Raw genomic sequence first — 19,555 nt, forward strand, 5'->3', positions numbered from 1 at the left:
ACTCCCTGCCAGTAAACATTGTCCTCGGAAGGGAATTTCTTTCTACTCAATGCTTGCTTGGAATCAACCTGAAGTTCCTCAAGCTGTCCTTTAAATTGATCTATGGCTTTGTCCCACTTTGTCCCTCAGTGACCCTTCCACAGTCTTGTGTCTGTACATCCACTCATCCTGGCATTGAAGTGGCTATTCTTTATGTCTTGTTCTCTTTTCTGCAGCGTTAGTGACAGCTCCTGAGGCCTAGCTGCTTAAGTGCATTTCCCCATCATTTGTCTTTACACCCTTTCTTTGGCTTCAGAGCTGCAATCTAAACCATTTTATTGCAATAAAAAATGATGGAGGGAAATTTCATTCAAAATATGCAAGCCTGCTGCAAAATGGAAATGACTTAACATAGGCTTTCTAATTGCGGTTTTTAAGATGACCAAAAGTGCGGGTAGGGTTCAGAAAGAAAAATTATTTCCTCTGATGGGAGAGACCTGAAAAAGGAGACAGAAGTTTTCACATTACAGCTAGACCATTCAGGGGTAATTTCAGAAAATACTTCCTCTCACACAGGGTTGTGGAAATTTAGAACTCTCTTGTCCAAAAAGCTGTTGATGCAAGGAATCAAATCTGGAAAAGTTTTTTGTGTGGCAAGCATATTAAGAGTTACAAAACCAAGAGGAGTAACTGGAGTTGTGATACTGATCAACCATGATTCAATTAAATGGCAGAACAAGCTTGAGAGGCTAAGTAACATGTTCCTATTCTACATTAGAGATTGGTAGAATTATGTCACACATAGCTCAGCTTTAAAGCCTATTAGCATCATGTTCTTGCTAAAGAGGCTGATTTGTTGAACAAGGTTCATTAATGAATCTTACTTGGCTTACAAGGATTTATTATATTCTACTTGGAGTCAGATAGTTTCCAAACCACATGGCCAAGAACAATTGACTAAAGCTGTACTAATGAGAAACATTAACTATATAACATATATATAAAAACACAAATATTATACATGTAAATATTTTTTAAAACACATGTTTATATATTTATTATGTATTATTTTTGCCTGATGCCTTTTATTCCTCTCCCACCTTTCCAGGTCACACATTACCTGTGGTTAGGAGCGTTGGGAAGTCACCTTTTCCCAGCTTGCTTGGTTATTATCACACTGAACCAGATGCTAATAAACGCAGACAGTCTTAGTTCACAACTTGCAATATTTTTGGATCAAATGGTCTCACCAAATCAAGGGCACCAAGGTCCACCCAAGGGTTAGGCAGTACTTGTTCTTCCACTTATGTAGGTGTATAAGTCAGATAGCTTACACAGTACACAAACAAAAAAGAAGTCTGTGTAGCCCCAAATAGGTGGAGATGCTGGCTTTTACCAAGTTTGTACTGTACTGTAGGAAGTTTTCTCAGTTATGCTCTTCCAAGGAGGAAACCTCTCTATTGCTCTACATACCAATAGAGAACTAATCCACTGGGTGTACGTGTAACTTATGAAAGGAAGCTGAATCCAACTGAGATGGCTATTAACTGAAAAATGCTTCCACTCCCATTGACCTCAGCATACTATCTAAAACAGCTTTTCACATTACATCCATTAATGGAGCAAAGATTTTAACATTCCTAACAATAAAAAGGCACAGCATACATTCAGAGAGAGATTCAAAAACAAAACACCAACTTACTCAAAATCTCCATCATGATATTTGCCGTACACTTGTAGGATAATCGTGATGGCTGCCATTAGAGGTTTAATCACACAGAACTGTAAGGTAGCCTGGGGAAGGCAGACAGCAGATATATGTTAAGTACAAGGCACAAAAGCAGTAAGTAATTTAAAATCCCTAATACAGATGAATTGCCAACTTTCCTATGTAAAAAAACACTCTCAATTTCATTACAATGCAATCAGAACGGGAGGGTCAATTTCCTCTCCTTTTGCCTGCGGAAAGAAAAGTTCTTGTTTCTATGAAATATATCAAAGCACACGACGGGCACTTCCCTACAAGGAAAAGAAGAATATGCGAGCAGGTAATACAAGAGTTCTCTCCCTGGGAAATACTGCATCACTAGAAGAAAGAACAAAGAAGTATGCATTTCTTTAGCACTTTTCAAATGACAAAGTGCTCTGAAGAATAGGACTAGAAACAATTCAGTTTCTCTCTCTCCCCACTGGTGCTACCAGACCTGCTGAGTTTTGGGAGCATTTTTTGTTTTTATTTATGATATTAAGTGTTTCACAACTAATGAAGTACTTTTTGAAATGCAGCCACCATTGTGGGAAATGTGACGGCCAATTTGTGCACAGCCAGCCTTACAAATAGTAATGTAATAATGATCAGATCACTCAGCTTAGTGGTAAATATTGATTAGGACACCAGATAGAACATCTCTGCTCTTCTTTAAAATAGTACCATGAATGAAGTCTTCTATATCTAAGAGGGCCTTTATTCAATGTTCCATCCAAAAGACAATGGTGCAGCACTTCCTCAGTATTGCACTGCAAGTGTCATTTAATTTTCTAAAGTCTGTGAGGGTGGAACTTGAACCTTGAACTTGTGACTCAGAAGAGAATGTTACCTGCTGAGCATGGCAGAATAATCAAGTTAAACTACGCAGGACCAGGCAGTTCCAGTCACTGTCTGATGCCCAATCTGTGGCCATGGGAGTCTAAAGAGTGTTGGCTGCCTTTTCCACAGTGGGGATTTGTCCCTCATAATTGAATCCAATCCTGCCTCTCATCCAATGCCCACAACTGCACACTTTCAACAGGAGTCAGTGGGGAGCAACTGAAGGTGGATGGGGGAGTAATAGTATCCTGGTTGAATCTTCTCATCAGCCAAGGGACTCTGGTCAATTATAGCACCCATTTACAGGTGAAGATCATTTTGTTAACACATTCTGCACTCAGAGCCAAAAGATCTTTAGATCTGTGTTTTGTTATCATTAATCATGTGGATGTGACTGGCAAGAACAAAATTTTTTGTCCACCCCCAATTGTCCTTTAGAGAAGTTGGTGGTGAGCCACTTTCTTGAATATGCTGACTGGCTTGCTAGGCCATTTCAGAGAGTAGCTAAGAGTCAACCATACTGTGGTGGATCTGGAGTCATATATAGGCCAGACTGGATAAAGACAGTAGAGTTCTTCTCCCAGATGACATCAGTAAATTAGATGGGAGTTTATGACACTCCAGCTGTTTCATGATATTAGCTTTTCATCACAGTTATTTAATGGAATTTAATTCCTCGATTGACATGGTTGGATTTGAAGTCCTGTTTCTAGGTTTTCAGTTTAGGTTTCTGGGTTACTGGTCCCGGAACAGAACCACTATGCTACCTTATACAAGGGTTAAGGATATACTATTTCATCATTCAACAAAAGGTATGATTGACATTATCAGCATCACACAGTAACAATCGACTTTGTACAGCAGAATGCACTCAAAATCAAGGAGATGATATATAAACAAGGATACTCTAAAGGGCAGGTCCACACTAACTGGGTGCCTTGACAGAAGGTGGCAAGATCTGTTCTGGATCTTGATCATCTTTGTGAATAACTTGAATGAACAGAATTATATAACCAAGTTAACAGATGACACCAAGTTTCAGGCAGAGTAATTTACAGACCAGATTGTTAAAAAAGGACATGGACAAATTAAGTAAATGGGAGAAACAGTGGATGGTGGACATCAGCATGACCACTTGGCTGATAAAGAAAAATAATTTTTTTTGAAAGGATGAGAAATTGTGGAGGAGCAAGGGTGTCTCAGTACGTACAATGGAAGTTAGGGCAAGATACAAAATGGTAATCAAAAACGTTACTGGAATGTTAAACTTTATCTCAGTGATTTGAACAAAAGAAGTTCTGCTATATTGCTTGCTAAAATTGCTGTTGTACAGAGCCTTGGTCAGACTCTATCTTGAGAACTGCATTCAGCTGTGAGCACCACACCTCAGGGAGCATCACAAAATTGTTACAATGTGAAAGAGGCCCATCATGTCTATACCAGCTTTCTGAATGAGCATATAGTGGCCTTGGAGGGTATACAGTGTAGATTCATCAGAATGGTAAAATTAAATGGTTAAAATTAAAAGGATAGTTTGCATGAATCTGGCTTGTGTATAAAAGGTTGAGAGGTGATCCAATCAACTTGCTTAAAATGACTATTTCCTCTACTGAATCCCTCAGAGAAACTATTTCCTTTTGAGAGGGAATCTAGAATAAAGAACCACAGAGTTTTCTCCATTCTGGAGCAAAGGAAACATTTTTTGACACAGTCATAGAAATATGAAATGCTCTCTTCTGCGAGTGCTGGAGGTCAACTGAAATTTTCAAGACAGAGATCAAAGTTGTTTGGTATGGGTGGCAAGAGTTTTGGAACAAAGGTGGTAAGTGGAGTTTGAGGCACAGATTAGCCATTTTTGAACTGAATAGGAAGAGTAGGCACTAGAGGCTAAGTGGCTTCTCCTGTTCCTTTGTCTCAAAGGAAGTGGATGGAGTGAGGCAATTGACCAACTGTGCCATTTTAAAACAATGAGGTTCAATCTATTAATTTCTTCAGAAAGGAACTGGATAGGCCTTTAGTCAGGAATGGGTAGGTGATAATGAAAGATCGTCAACCTGAAATGTTAATTCTCTTTCTCGTTCCTCAGATGTATCCTGATCAGACTGTTTCCAGTAGTTTTTGTATTCAGAAGTATTTATAAGGATAGGTACAGATGAAAATAATCGAATGGTGCATGGAGACCAATGGCTCCTGAAGCAAACGTTTTCTGTCCAGGGAAGCAGGCTGGGGATGAATAATGAAGGTGTAACAACAGATTCATGTTCTAAGATGTTTTCTGATAATATTTTAGGACTATGAACCAATATTGATTTTTTGCTGATTATTAAAGGGGCAGGAATGAGTTAATGATAAGGTCTTCACAGTACAGTACATCAGACACTAGCCATATGGGAAATTCAAATAAATAGTAAATGAATAGAGAAGTCATCTCAATATACATACTCATGTATATACATGCCACCTTCAACATTTTTATATATCTATTGGTTGAAAATAGACTAAGCATCTGAGTTTTTTGATCAGTGAGTGTTTGATTTCTTTGGTCACTGAATGGTAGATGTACAAATGCAATATGTTTACTTGTATTGTGTGTAAGATGTTTTCAACTAAAATTAATGATAATTGACATGGCTAAAGCAGATATCGCTGTAGCCAATTGGCTGCTTCTTAGTGAATTCATTTAGACAATACTGAAGTAGCCCCTGGTCCTGCAATGTCTTGCAGTTAATTTTCCCATCTGTGTTCAAATTCCTCCATGGCCTCATGACTCATCATCTCTGTAATCTCCTCCAAGATCTCAGAGCTCCTCCAATTCTGGCCTCTTACGCATCCCTGATTTTCTTCACTCCACAACTGGACCTTCAGCTGCAGCGGTCCTAAACTCTGGAACTGCCTCCCTAACCCTATCCATCTCTGTCTTCCTTTAAGATGCTCCATTAGACCTACCTCTTTAACAAGGCTTTGGGTCACCAGTCTGAATATCTCCTTGAGTGGATTTGTGTTGTGTTTTATTTGCTTACACTCCTGTGAAACATCTTGGAACATTTTACTACATTAAGGTGCTATGTAAATGCAAGTTATTGCTGTAGACTGTATGTAGCCTGTGCATAAAATGCAGTTGATGTATCAAATGACCTTTTACTATTCAGGTACAGCTTTTTGGAGCTATTGCACATGCTCTTCAATGGGTTAAAACTGGTTAACCAAGAGATACAAGTGAAAACAGAACTTGCTACTGACTGTTATCAACACCAAACATATAAACCCAATGTTCAGACTTCTCACAATCTCACCTGTTTACAAAACCGTAAAAATCCAATGGAGTAGGTCATACCCATCAGACAGCATGTTCCATACATACAATTGGACCTGGGGATGAGATGAAAACGTAAACAAATAGATGGAACATTATATACAAATAAATTGTAAATCCAACGTCTTATTCAGATATAATTATGTCGCTACCACTTCACAGTGAGAAAAATACAAATTATTAGGTTAGGATTAAAACACGACATGGAAAACCCAGCAAAATAGTTGTATAGTGGAATCCCTTTCGAGAGATCATGGAGTGTTTGAATAATACCTAACCTAAACCTATTCCTATTAACTCAGTACATTGCTTGCAGTTGGCCTGAAATCCCTTCCTTCAGGCATAGTTTTAAACCCATTAGGCAGCATTTCTGATATGCTGGTTGATACATGAGGAATGTTGGTGGCTTTATTAAAACAGAGAAATACATCTGTTTTGGTTTTTGGCCATCATTTTGTTCAATGCAAAATGCACTGAAAAGTCCCGTTAGTCACACTTTAAAATTGTGTGTTTAGATAATTGCACTCTGTTGTGATTTAAATATGAAGTCTTCAAAGTCTGTAATTTTAGTGTAGAATGTAGGTGGATGCACAAAAGATTGAAACAACTCACTTAATTGGTTTCCCTCTGATTTCCGACATTATTGCACTTTCTCCACCCAGGTACTCGTAGCAGAGGCTGAGGAAGTTGTAGATCACAAAGGCTGCAAGGAAGACAACATAAAGATCCATTGTATTTTTAGGTGACAATTATCCTTTCATTCTACTTTTATTTGTTGTTCCACCTAGGTCAAGCATCTGACATGAACCATGGCCAATCCTCATAGAAAGGACCCCAGGTCTGTAGGTGTACGAATGTGTAATAGGTTTATGTACTACCAAATTATTTCCCTATAAAAAGGCAGGAACTTTATCTCCATTTAACATGTCCCTATCACACGTCAACACAAGTGAATGCAATATTTGAAAAAAGTTCAAGTTCCTATGTCAGCATTAAGCATAACTGTCAAATATGTAATGTTCTTGCACGTCCCCAATGATTTTCCCTTCAACATTGGCAGTGCTGTTTTCAACTAACTAGGCATTAAGCTGTTGAATTTCTTCCCCAGAGCATTTTGCATCTCTCCAATGCACTCCTTAAAACGTGCCTCTTTGACCAAGTTTTTTGATCACCTGTCCCAATATCACTTTGTAGAGTTTAGTGTCAAATTTTGTCTGATAACATTCCTTTGATGTGCCTGGAGGCTATGGTAAAGGAGCTATATAAATGCATGTTGCTGCTGCTCTCAAGGCTTGGTCCCAACATCAAGTTCAGCCCTGCTCGTAGCCATGGTGTTGCTGCACTTCAGGTACCAGCAGTGTCCTGGTTAGATTCACAATTTAGTACAGGTCATGACAAATTATAGGTAACTGTGCACTCTGATCCATGCCCATAAGGAACTAGGTTGGAAACATCACAGGTTCATTTGGTGCAAAAGCTTTATGGCTGTATATAGTAACACAACTATTTCTGGTCAGAGTGGAGATGATTGAATAATTCTCCGTCAGCTTTGTCTGGAGGCCACGCTGCTGTACGCAACCGGGGACTGCAATCATTCTCTGTTCAATGCACCTTTTGAGAAATTTCCAATAGAATTAGAGTGTTTTCTCTAGGGAGGTGAGACAGCTATAGGAGGGAAGAGAGGCGTATGATTGTGTGCGTACATGTTGGGGGTGGGGTCATGGCAGGGAGAGGGAGGAATGCTGGAAGAAGGAAGGGAGGCAGCAGTGTGGGAGCGAAGGGGGGGGGGTGGTGATGAGAAGAGAGTACTGAAGAAAAGGGAGGCCAGCTGTTTCTGAAGAAGAGAAGCAAGGCAGTGGATTTTTTGTGCAGAAGCTGTCATAGCTTTTTGCAATCACCCAATCAGTTCATGTGCCTTCGCAACAAGCAATTGATCACTGGTCCCACAAAGAAACAAAATCAATATATTTGCATTCAATTTAATGAGCTAAGGATATTATGAAGGAGTAACATATTTCAGGCTAGATACAATAAACCTAGGCAGTTGCTCTTTTGCTTTAGTTTTACCTTCATCTCCCAATACGTAACTATCCAACTATATGTTGCAGAATATTTGTTGTGCGACAGACCAAGAAAAAGCATAACAAGTACACATCCATGCATAATGTAAACATAAACCAAGCATTAGAAACCCAATCTGACTGGTGTGTGAAAGCAAGCTCCAGCTTGTTAAGTTTCCAATCATTTTTGATGGCTCATGCAAAACAACTAGTAACTGAAGGCACTGGACATCACTTTACTCTTTCAATGATTTGTGAAGGTTTCTCAGAGAGCCCCAAATGTTAGCACCAAATAATATGAGCCCCAAATGAGGTGCAAGAGAATTTGAGAGATATAACGGTAAACTTGAACTCACTCAAAATTCTACTGGCTATATATTGTAACTCCAGTCCCATTCATCCACTAACTCTGCTAACATATATTTGCATCCACTCTGGCCATTCCACCAATTAATAATTCTCATCCTTGTGTTTAAAATCTCTCCACAGCCTCACTCCTCCAGCACTACAACCCTCTGGAATTTCTCAGCTTCTCCAATGTTGGTCGCTCGCACAACCACAATTTCCATCACTCCACCATTGGTAGCTATCTCTTCAGCTGCTTGGGTTCCAAGCTCCAAAATTCTATCCACCAAAGCTCCCCACCCCTCTCTCTTTCTCTCTCCCCATCCTCTTTCAAGGATTTTATGAAGGAGTAACATATTTCAGGCTAGATATAATAAACCTAGGCAGTTGCTCTTTTGCTTTAGTTTTACCTTCATCTCCCAATACATAACTATCCAACTATATGTTGCAGAATATTTGTTGTGCGACAGACCAAGAAAAAGCATAACAAGTACACATCCATGCATAATGTAAACATAAACCAAGCATTAGAAACCCTACATCGCATAAAACCTACATCTTTGACCAAGCTTCTATTTGCTCTTTACAGGTTTGAGGTAATTTTTTATCCAGCAACACTCCTGTTAAGCACCTTGGGATAACTTGCTACAGTAAAAAAAAATGCTAGAAATGTTTATAAATCTAACGGTTGTTACTATGCATACATTAATCCCAACTCAGCTTGGGGAAGGTGAGGTGTGGGGACAGATATGTAAAGTTATTCTCCACATTTCATTCCCCATGAAAATTCTCAATTGATCTCATATCATATGATGATTGATAAACAGAGACCCCAGATTTGATGCGAGGGTAAATGGACCATCCGTCTCGGAAGAATGCTAATATTTCACTGCACAATTTAATAGGTGTTTCAGCTCTTTTCCTTTCCTCTGTTTCTCCCCTTGTTGCCACCTCAGCAAACAAACAAATCGCTGCCTCAGTAATCTACATATAATCTGCTCCAACTGTCATTTAGAGTCATTGTGTTTTAATCTCCACTGCTGATAAGCATCCAGACAACTAAGCCCCTGCTAAAGTGACCTTATAAAGAGAACACGGCTGCAGTAAACAGCAAAATAGAGCGTGACTGCCATGGGAATAACGAGCAGCATCTGTCCTAGATTCTAGCATCTGGCTGCATGGAACACATTATGTGGCTGCTTTTGGATTAATTTATCAAACCAAGAGAATGTTTGTCTCAATTGTCGTTCAGTCTCAACGGCCTTTGATGGGTGGTGTGAGGACAAGAGTGCCGAGTTGTTCAAATATACGACAAAGTTCTTCAGCCAGAAGAAACACTGGCTTAAGAATCCATGTTCCCAATTACAATGTTTATAAATAGAATCTTGCAAAACACCTGTGCTCTCAGGAGGGAGGGAGGGAAGGAAGGAAGGAAGTGCACTGCCCAGTGGAATAATTTTGTTTTCTTTATCACGCAGAAGCTGTTCCATTCCTCAGAGTCAGTCAATAGAATAAATCTGATAACTATTGATTGCCAAGTCATTGGTAAAATATTGTTGCTTGATAAATCACTGTTTACTCTGGAAGCCTGTCATTCGTCACTTTCATCCCAATGGTATGAAATCCCTAAGGGGGAAGGGTGCATATGGAGAGCCCCACTCACTGGAGCACTTTTAAAAGGCAATAGGTTTGGGTTGAAGTAACACATTCAAGTTTTGATCTTGCAAATTTCAGTCATATCTTAGCTCCTCAATCTAACACTATAGACAACACACTGCACCAGTCTGTGTGCTGGCTCACAGATTGGGAAACATAACAGATGCATATTCATACATAATTCAGAGGAAAACCTAGCAGAAGAAATCCAATCTTGCGTGTCAGAAAGCAAACCCCAGATTGCACAGGTTCCAATTGATTTGGTAATTAAAATTTATAAAGCATTTATGCACCCAATTATCTTGAATGGTTAATTGACACATTGAGAGTAGACATACACTTCTCAGGAGGAAAGGATGGGTCCCAGATGAGTCTCATTAAAAATAGTGCTTCTTGGCATATTCAAGGCCTTTTCTAGGCCAGAGTGCCATTCAATCTTGCTGCAATCAGCACTTGGACTGGCAGCTAGTCTCAGACTCCCTATTTTTCCATGCTAATGGCACTCCTCAACCAACTTTGAAGGAGCAAAAGATTGACCAGCTTGCTTTAGGATTCCATCCTTAATCTTTGAGTCGCAAGCACATGTCAAGTTCGCTGCTTAACCTTGCATTATTCAGCTAAATAGCTATACTTCAATCAAATAAGTAATTAAATCACTTGATGGGTATAAGTTTAAATGAGAATCCAAACTTGCTTTGCTCCACCATTGTCAGCTGTGCCATCAACTGCTAAAGACTGAAACACTGGAATTCCCTCTCCAATCTCCCCACCCCTTTACTGTTCTCTCCTCTTTTAAGGTGCTCTTTAAAAGCTACCCATTCTAACATCTCTTTACATGGCCCAGTGATAAATTACATTTGATAACACTTGTGAGCAATAGGTAAAGATGTTGTTAACACATATATTTGTAGAGCATGGAGAAATAGCTTAAAGTTAAATAGATTGGATATAGTTAGGCATATTGATAACCCACTTTATGGAAACAACTGTGAGTTTAGTCACAAACATAGGACATAGGGTTCGATGCTGCTAACACAGCAATAATTAGGGATAATAAAAAGACTGCCTGTAATGTAGAGATAACATCAGAGATGTGATGTGTAGTGAAGCATACACCACATCCTGCAGGAATGTAAGAGGCCCACGTTATAAAAAGCAAATGGTCTGCAAGATGTGTTGTTTATACAACTAAGCATAAAAGGGGGAAGGGGTCACTGAGATAGTCGGGACAGCAGTGATTAAGTTGGCAAAGGATTGATTACTGCCAATCTGAACTGGACATGTAACAGTATTGGATAAGATGGATGAGTTTGCTAATGCACTCTTGTGATAACAGGAGAAATTGTTAGATGGGATAGGAACTTAGGGCACCTCGAGCCAATAGGAGAATGTCAACACATAGATGGGACAGGGACCACCAATTAGGAGAGAACATCACATTGCAAAGCCATCACAATGCTTGTAAAAAAGGTATAAAATGTGCTGTAAATCTATGTGAGGTGTGCCTATTTCGCTAGACACCCGGTCTTGCAAGAACGTCAAATAAAATCTTGCTCCTTCAGAACTTGACTTGACTAAATTGTTTAACTGTGAGCTGTGTTTCTCACACACTCATGACGATACCTTGGGTCATTTTATTATGTTGATGGTGTTATATAAAAAGCAGGCTGCTGTTATAGCAGTGGATAAAATTATTGGCCACTGTAATAATAGGCAAAGGCTATGAAGTTGCAAGTTTGTTTTTCGGTTGTCCTGATCTTAGCTGGAAGAGGAATTGGGATGCTACAATTAGCTTCAATAACCCTAGATTAAGAGGTGGAGAGAACCAGTAGTCTGGGGACATAGTTCAAATCCCCTCACAACAACTGGTGCAATTTAAATTCAATTAATATCAGCTGTTTCTGTAGTGTAGTGGTTACCACGTTCACCTTGCACACAAAATCGGATAGAAACATTATCACTTCTTGGCCTTTTGGCTAAGATCAAGTGTCAGATCATACCCATCAGATCCAGTGCCTTTTCTTGTCAGCTTGGATCTTGTTTGTCTCTTGTGGGCACCATGATTTGGATTTAATTTGAATTGTTTTTTGGAGCAAGCAACGAGATGGGTTAAGGGCTTGCCTGGGTCCATTCCACACACATTGGCTTTGTAACTTTAGAAAGAGAAACAGTACTAAGGACAGGATTAAGAATAACAGGAACATTAGGAAAGACAACTACCAATAACAAAAAAAAGCACCTTAGCTGTACCTCTATTGCCTGGAAACGAATTAATAGCATCCATACTGGAAACTATGGTAGATCAATCAACAGCTACGAAAGAAATGGGTTTGTTTGTGACCTTCCCTTAGGACACTGAAGGGTCATGCCTGAAACATTAAGTCATAGATTGCTGAAAATGGTTGATCAGTCACTTAGAGGATTTTTTGTTTCAGCTTTCCAGTATACATGATTTGTATTTGTGGCATCATTCCAACTGTCCTGGTAAAATCAGTTAGCACAGCACCAGACCAGTGAAGCTTTTTGAAAGAAGGGAAGAACTTATATTTATACAGTGCCTTCCACAACCTCAGGATGTTCCAAACACTTTACAGCCAATTAAGTACTTCAATTAAGTACAAGTGTAGTCACTGTTGTGCACACTCTATATTGTATTTATAAATAGAGCTTGTCACAACCATTATCAAACACGTAAGAATGGATTATCTGGTGATCATTACATTGCTGATTGTGGGAGCTTTGTATTTTCTATATTACAGCAGTGACTTCACTTCAAAAATACTTTATTTGGCTGTAGACCACATCTGGCTGTATTGACGATGTGGAAGATACTATAGAATTGCAAGTCTTTATAAATACAAGCTTGATCACTGATGAGAACATACATCAATGTTCATGTTGGACGCACCCACAAAACAAACCTGCTCTTCCAGGTTAACAACCTTGTGACAGAATCAAAAGAATTGTGGAATCTGAACCTGTGGTCTGTGTCACACAAAGTTCATTCTCTTGTTTTCCATTAAGCAAATAGCGGCAGCAAGGAGGAAAGCATTAAGTTGATCTTTCTCTACACCCTAGCGATGACTACAACACTACATTCCCCACATTCTCCTTTCCTCCTCTGTGGACGGCATGCTTTGTTTGTAGAGTGCACAAGAAACAATAATTTTCACTGTAAACTAAGACATATGACAATAATAAATCAAATCAAATCAGCTATCTAAGATGCAAGCACCAGCAACAGATTTAGCGTGAATGTGCATAATCTGCTTAAGGCATTAACTTTGTTTTCAAGTATTGATCGAGAAAGAAATAACCAAAAACAGCTTGAATGAAGAAGCAATTTGAATTTTAAAATTCAAGACAAAATTTCAAAAGACATCATGTAAACTGGGTGAAAAATAAATTATTAGGAAAAACTTCTTTTGGAAGAGTGATAACTACTTGGATTTAGGAAAGCCAATAGAAGCAAAAACAGAGGTTTAAGTTGTCAAGATGTGATTTAGAATACGGACAGATGAACTTCTTGTGCTATATAGCACTTCCCAGTCCTTCACTTTCCTTGTTGTATTTCATATTTTGAGTTAGTTTCATTTGAAAAGATGCAGTTTATTCAATCTATATTAGTTGCATTTGAGGGGAAGCTAGATAAACATGATGGAGAAAACAATAGAAGATTATATTGATAGGATGAGATGAAGAGAGATGCAAGAGTTTCATGAATGACCTTCCTTCCAACAAAGGAAAGAAGTGGGCATTATAGCTGATATTGCATTTGCAACTCCTCTGATAATGAAGCAGCTTGTGCCCACATTTATCAAGACCTAGACAACCTTGGACTGATAAATGGTAGTAACACTCATGCTACACAAATGCCAGACAATGATTATCTCCAACAGAAAAATGTCTAACCATTTCCCTTGACTTTCACTGGCATTATAGTGTCTGAAAACTGGCAGCCTCGAGTCTGAGTCTGCGCCAGATTTTGGGTCTCATCAGTTTTTAGGTCAGGCAATTAATTAAGGCTACATTATTATTTTCTTCGAATAGGCAGCCAGCTGAGAGTGTAATGATTTCAGCAATGTGTATAGATCAAAAGATCTATAGCCAAAATCTCTCAGACTGCTCTGTCAGCAGATGAAGGATAAAAAGTTTTTTTGCAGCTAGTAACCCCCTTTTGATTCCCCAAAGCCGTTCCACCACATAGAAGATACAAATCGGGAGCATGATGGAAAACTCCTCACTTTTCTGAATGTGTGCAGCTCCAAAAATATTCAGGAAGCTCCACATGATGCGGGACAAAGCAACTCACTTGTATCAGTGCAACATCCACTGACTTAAACATTGACTGCTTTCACCACCGGCACACAGTTGCAACAATGTGTACCACCTACAAGCTGGCTGCCTATTCTAAGAAAATAATAATGAATGACCATCTACAAGGTCATTCATGAAACTGCAGAAACTTGCAACGCTCCTTCATTGGCATTTTCTAAACTTGCAACCTCAATGACCAAAAAAACAGCAGGATTGTGGGAACATCATGTTCCCCTCCACCATCTACAGATGGTGGTCAGAGAGCCAACTACAAAAATAATTTCAGCAACAATAATGACAATATTGGCTTTAAAGGGCAATTGTGACTGAGTGTTAAGAATGCTGGGATTTGTGGTCAAACTTTAATCAAAAACAGATGCAAGCTGTGACTTGGCCTGTAAGCTGTGTGACCTGACACTTCCTGTGCTGATCAAATATGGATAGTTGTTTGAACTCAGATAGATATGGGGGAGTCATACCCATATATGGATTAAGGCAACGTGACCTACAGGCCATTTAAGTTAAGCATCATGGCATTTTCTGTGAATAACCCCATTGGCCTGGTTGGACAATGTGATTGGTTTCTGATTACACCATTGGCTATGTGCCAGAGAATCTTCTGGAAGGTTGGAACAGTTTGTGGATAAAAGAGATATTTCAGCCTTATGTCTTCAGTGATAACTCAGATCAGCCATCACAAGAGTGCCCTGAAGAACATCTTTGGAGAAGGACCATGAGGATGGGATCTACATCAGGAATGGACCAGACCATTTTGTTCTAAACTGGATATGTGTTTCCAGTTAAAGAGTTAGAGTTACAGTTAATGTTCAGTTAAATGGCTAATGTTCAGTGAAGAGTTAATGCTCAGTGAGAGTTAAAAAGTGTTGCAACTGCTGTAATTTTGAGTTTGGTATCTAAAAAGTGTTAAATAAGCAGAAACTTATTTAAATGAACCTGAATTTGATCCTGTCTTTTGGTTTGTCACACTAAACTGAACGCTTGGAAAGAGTTTAGCTAGTAGCCAAATAGTAAATATATGACGATAACTATTATTGCTATGCCAAAATCCAGGAATCCAGGGCAGCACAGTGACACAGCTGTTAGCACTGATACCTCTCAGTGCCAGCAAACCAGATTTAATTCCGACCTCAGGCCACTTCATATGGACTTTACACATTCTCTGTGTCTGCATGGATTTCCTCCAGGTGCTCCCACAATCCAAAGATGTGGGGTTAGATGGATTAACCATGTTAAGTTGCCCCTTGTCAGGGGAACTAGCATGGTAAACATATGGAGTTACAGGGATAGGATCTGGGTGGGATTGTTGCTGGTGCAGACACGGTTGGCCAAATAGCGTCTTTCTACACTGCAGGGATTCTATGATAACAGCAACGTGGATGCACTTGTAGCACACAGGCTGCAACAGTTCAAGAAGACACCTCACCACTAGCTTCTCAAGTGCAATTAAGGATGGGCATTAAATGCTGCCCTTGCCAGCAATGGACACGTCCCATGAATGAAACAAACCTTTAAATGAAGACCCAGTACAAATAGTAATTATACAATTTATTATTCTCCAAATTTGTCAAAACAACATTGGAGATTTCTCCTCTACTAACTCTCAGCAAACAATCCCAAAACAAACTTATTCAATTCTTTCATGGAAAAACATCACTATTGGAAATTTATTTAGTTCTGTTATCTCTACCGGCTTGCAGCCTGAAAGAAAGCCAGCCTCAAATATGACATTGAAAATTGTTGGTAGATCTGACAAAGAAAAGATCTATTTCTTTTGATTACATAGCATATTTGCTCCAAACACTTGAGAGGATTGCTAATCTCCATCAACCACTAATAGAGAATATGATTCTCTCAGCCGTTAGCCTGTGAATCAAGAGTTTTTCATAAATTTCTGAGGGGAATGAAAAAAAGAACAAGAGAATTCCCCACCGTTTAAATAAAGGTGACCATCATGACTGTTCTCCAAAGGGATTTCAATATAAATAAATAGTGACTATATTTACCTGTCTTTCCATGCATAACAATTTATACAGCACATTTACAACAGTGAACATATCAAAAACATTTGGTAAACTAAAAAGAGAATCCAGCAGACTATTATGCATTTTGCAGGACTTGTAATCTAAGAGCCTATGAATCTAAATCACACCTCAAAGTTTTGAAACAGAAGAAAGTTTATAAGTTAAGGGCTAGTGCAGAAGAAGTGACCACGAAAGGTATCAAGTTTCTGTTTAAATCCAAAAGATTTGTCCATATCCTTCAGCTGATTCTAGTTCATAATGTGGTTGACTCTTCACACCCCCTGAAGTGAATTAGAATGGCATTTAGTTGTAACAGTAATTTAGGGGTTCCAAGTCTGGTTGGACATATTTTTGGAGATCTCATCATGACTTCCTGTCTCTAACAGCCCCACCCAACACCCTGACCATTGGTCAACCAATATGTTCATCCTCATAGCCCACCCCCTTTCCACATTTAGTGGAAAGCAAAGGGGTTGTTTGTCACTAAATTGCAAGGAAGGAAACAGGAGAGGGGAGATGCAATGCTCTGATAACTTGGTCAAAGTTTACAATTGAAGAGGCTTTAATTGTATTATTACAATGCTCCCCATATTAAAGTCTAATACGTCAAAATTTCCACCAGTAAATGTTTGCTCACCTTCATAACAATCTCGCACTGAGTCAAAGTAAACATAGTACTGTTCGTTACTGATCAAAAGCAGGCTCAGCCAGGAGTCAAAGGCATAAATAGGGACGATGAAAAGGATTCGGAGAATATAGCGCTGCTCATTGGGTGAACTGTAGTGTCGGAGGTGCTGGTAAATCTGTTGAGGAGACGCAAAAATTAAAGGGATGATGGAAATGAAACATTATACACTCCATATTTTAAATCTAAATGATTCTAACCTGAGCAATAGCATACAACTCCCAACTCAGCACTCAACAAACCTTTTAGCTGTTCACGAAAGCAGATAGTTACTTTTGACACAGCAGAGAAAAAGTGTTTTTCAATCATCAGCAGGCAAAATTTGTGTTAATTTCTCCTTTCTGAAGACCACCTGACAGCTCCTTTACAAAATGGCCTTTTGTGCCAGTTTAAACAGAGCAATCTAACTAGCAGAGGGGTGTGGCAATCAGGTCAGATGCTGCATTCATCCAAACACCCACCAACAACTTGTATTTACATAAAACTTTAATGTGGATAAACATCCCATAGACAAAGAATTGCTTTTGAATATAGACATAGTTATTATTCAAACAAATTAAACAATTTGTTTTCTCATGGCATTATCTCTGGATTTTTTTATTTTGATGTTGGCTCAAGGAAGAACATTAGGGCATCAGAAGAATTTGCTCTCTCTCCCTCCAAAATTGGACCATAGAATTTCAGATAAAATAATAGGGTGGGGAAAGCAGGTTCTTTTTTAGACTGCAGCAATGATTTGGAATGCATTGCCTGAAAGGATGACGGAAGCAGATTCAATAGTACCTATCAAAAGGGAATTAAGTAAATTGAAAACAGGAAAGTAAAGTGTCAGTCCCATTGACTCAACATCTTCAATACGTTTTGTTCAAGCAAAAATATGTAACTGAACATGTAAATTACTGTAAAAGAATTGATGAAAGGGAGCCAGGCCCTGTCCTGTATATTTAAATGTAAAAGCAAAACATTGTAAATTTACATGCAGCTAAAGGGTTTTTAAAAAATGTTGCTTAATGCACCACTGCTGACATTCCTGGTGACATTCAGATTCAGGGAACTTTGGTCCCCAGGACATACATTAGTCACATCTTCCCTGTATCAGACATTACCTGGCTCTGCAGATGACAGATAATGCATCCTGACCTGAACTGCAAGCCTCATCAATACACAGCAAACTTTGCAGCAGTTACATCCCTGGAAAGCACAATCCCACGAGTCACTGATTAATGGACAGAAAAGCACACAGAACCTTGAAGCTTTAGGAGATCCTGTCATCATCATCATGGTACAGATGCAAAAGGTCGATAAAAATAACTTGTAAAAAGAGCATTGATTAATTCCAAGCCATTGCAGAATAAGCAACTGTAGAAGGGAAACTTTTTTTAAGAAAGGAGCTCAGCAGCTTGCTTTAAATTTCAAATCCCTCTAAATCTTTGCCCTTCATATCTCTAATTGCTCACAAACCATATTCTCCCCAAAATTTCCGCATTTCACCCATTCTGCCTTCTTGCTGATCCCCAATATTGCGCCATCATTGGCAGCCATGCCTACAGTTGCCCAAGCCTCAAAAACTCTGGAAGCTCTCCTTAGGCCTTCCCATCTGCTTTAAGATATTTCTTTAATCCAAGTTAGTAATCACCTCGCCTAATATCTCCTATGTAACTCAGTGCCAAGTTTTATTTAATAACACATCGAGATATTTTTTGACATTCAAAGGAGTTATATAAATACAAGGTGCTGTTCTTGATAGCCATTTGTTAGACTGGTTGAGTTGAGGAATTCAGACCAGTGGTCTCAAGTTTAATACAGTAAGAAGTCTCACAACACCAGGTTAAAGTCCAACAAACTTATTTGACAGTAAACCCACAAGCTTTCGGAATGCTGTTCCTTCGTCAGGTGAGTGGAAAGTTCTGATGAGAAACAGGGCATATAAAGTCACACACAGTTTACAGAATACTGATTAAAATGTGAGTCTTTACAGCTAATCTGCTATTCAAGTCTAAAAGGTGCAGACAAGACTTGAATAGCAGATTAGCTGTAAAGACTCACATTCTAATCAGTATTCTGTAAACTATGTGTGCTTTTATATGCCCCATTTCTGATCAGAACTTTCCACTCACCTGACAAAGGAACAGCGTTCCGAAAGCTTGTGGGTTTACTGTCAGATAAACTTATTGGACTTTAATCTAGTGTTGTGAGACTTCTCACTGTGTTTACCCCAGTCCAATGCCACCATCTCCACCTCAGGTTTAATACCAGGCTTTCAATCTTGAGGTAACAGTGCTGACACTGAGCTGCTTCACAACCCCAGAGCAAAGTTCCAGGTTCCAACATTCTTGGAGATAGCACAGCAATAAAAGATTGTTGTAAAGACTTGCCACTTTTCTCCTCTTACAATCTTCAGGCCTCTAAAACCCAAGAACAGTATCATTAAATCACCAATTCATTCTAAGCTTTGTTGCTTTCCAACACTCAGGCATTAAGCCTTCATCTCAATTATGCACCTTTCAAACCATGCTGTAAGTATGGAACGAAAGTTTGTAAAATAGGTCCAAGATAAGATGTGACAGCGAA

The 19,555-nt window shown here is 39.0% G+C and overlaps 1 protein-coding gene and 1 pseudogene across 2 annotated transcripts in view; one reads left to right on the forward strand and one right to left on the reverse strand.

Annotated features, from left to right (window-relative positions):
• The window catches only part of tmem184a (transmembrane protein 184a), a 37,050-nt gene that overhangs the window by 5,085 nt on the left and 12,410 nt on the right, over window positions 1–19,555 (reverse strand). For both annotated transcript variants that reach the window (XM_080206457.1, XM_080206456.1), the window contains exons 3-6: window positions 16,937–17,102; window positions 6,492–6,582; window positions 5,860–5,935; window positions 1,682–1,773 (exon numbers count right to left, since the gene is read on the reverse strand). In XM_080206457.1, the coding sequence (XP_080062583.1) occupies window positions 1,682–1,773; window positions 5,860–5,935; window positions 6,492–6,582; window positions 16,937–17,102 (425 nt within the window). The remainder of the gene's footprint in view (window positions 1–1,681; window positions 1,774–5,859; window positions 5,936–6,491; window positions 6,583–16,936; window positions 17,103–19,555) is intronic.
• LOC145355203 (U2 spliceosomal RNA) lies at window positions 11,897–12,098 on the forward strand (annotated as a pseudogene).

The sequence above is a fragment of the Carcharhinus amblyrhynchos genome, chromosome 18, assembly GCF_965287045.1.
Source record: "Carcharhinus amblyrhynchos chromosome 18, sCarAmb.v2.hapA, whole genome shotgun sequence".
NCBI lineage: Eukaryota > Metazoa > Chordata > Chondrichthyes > Carcharhiniformes > Carcharhinidae > Carcharhinus > Carcharhinus amblyrhynchos.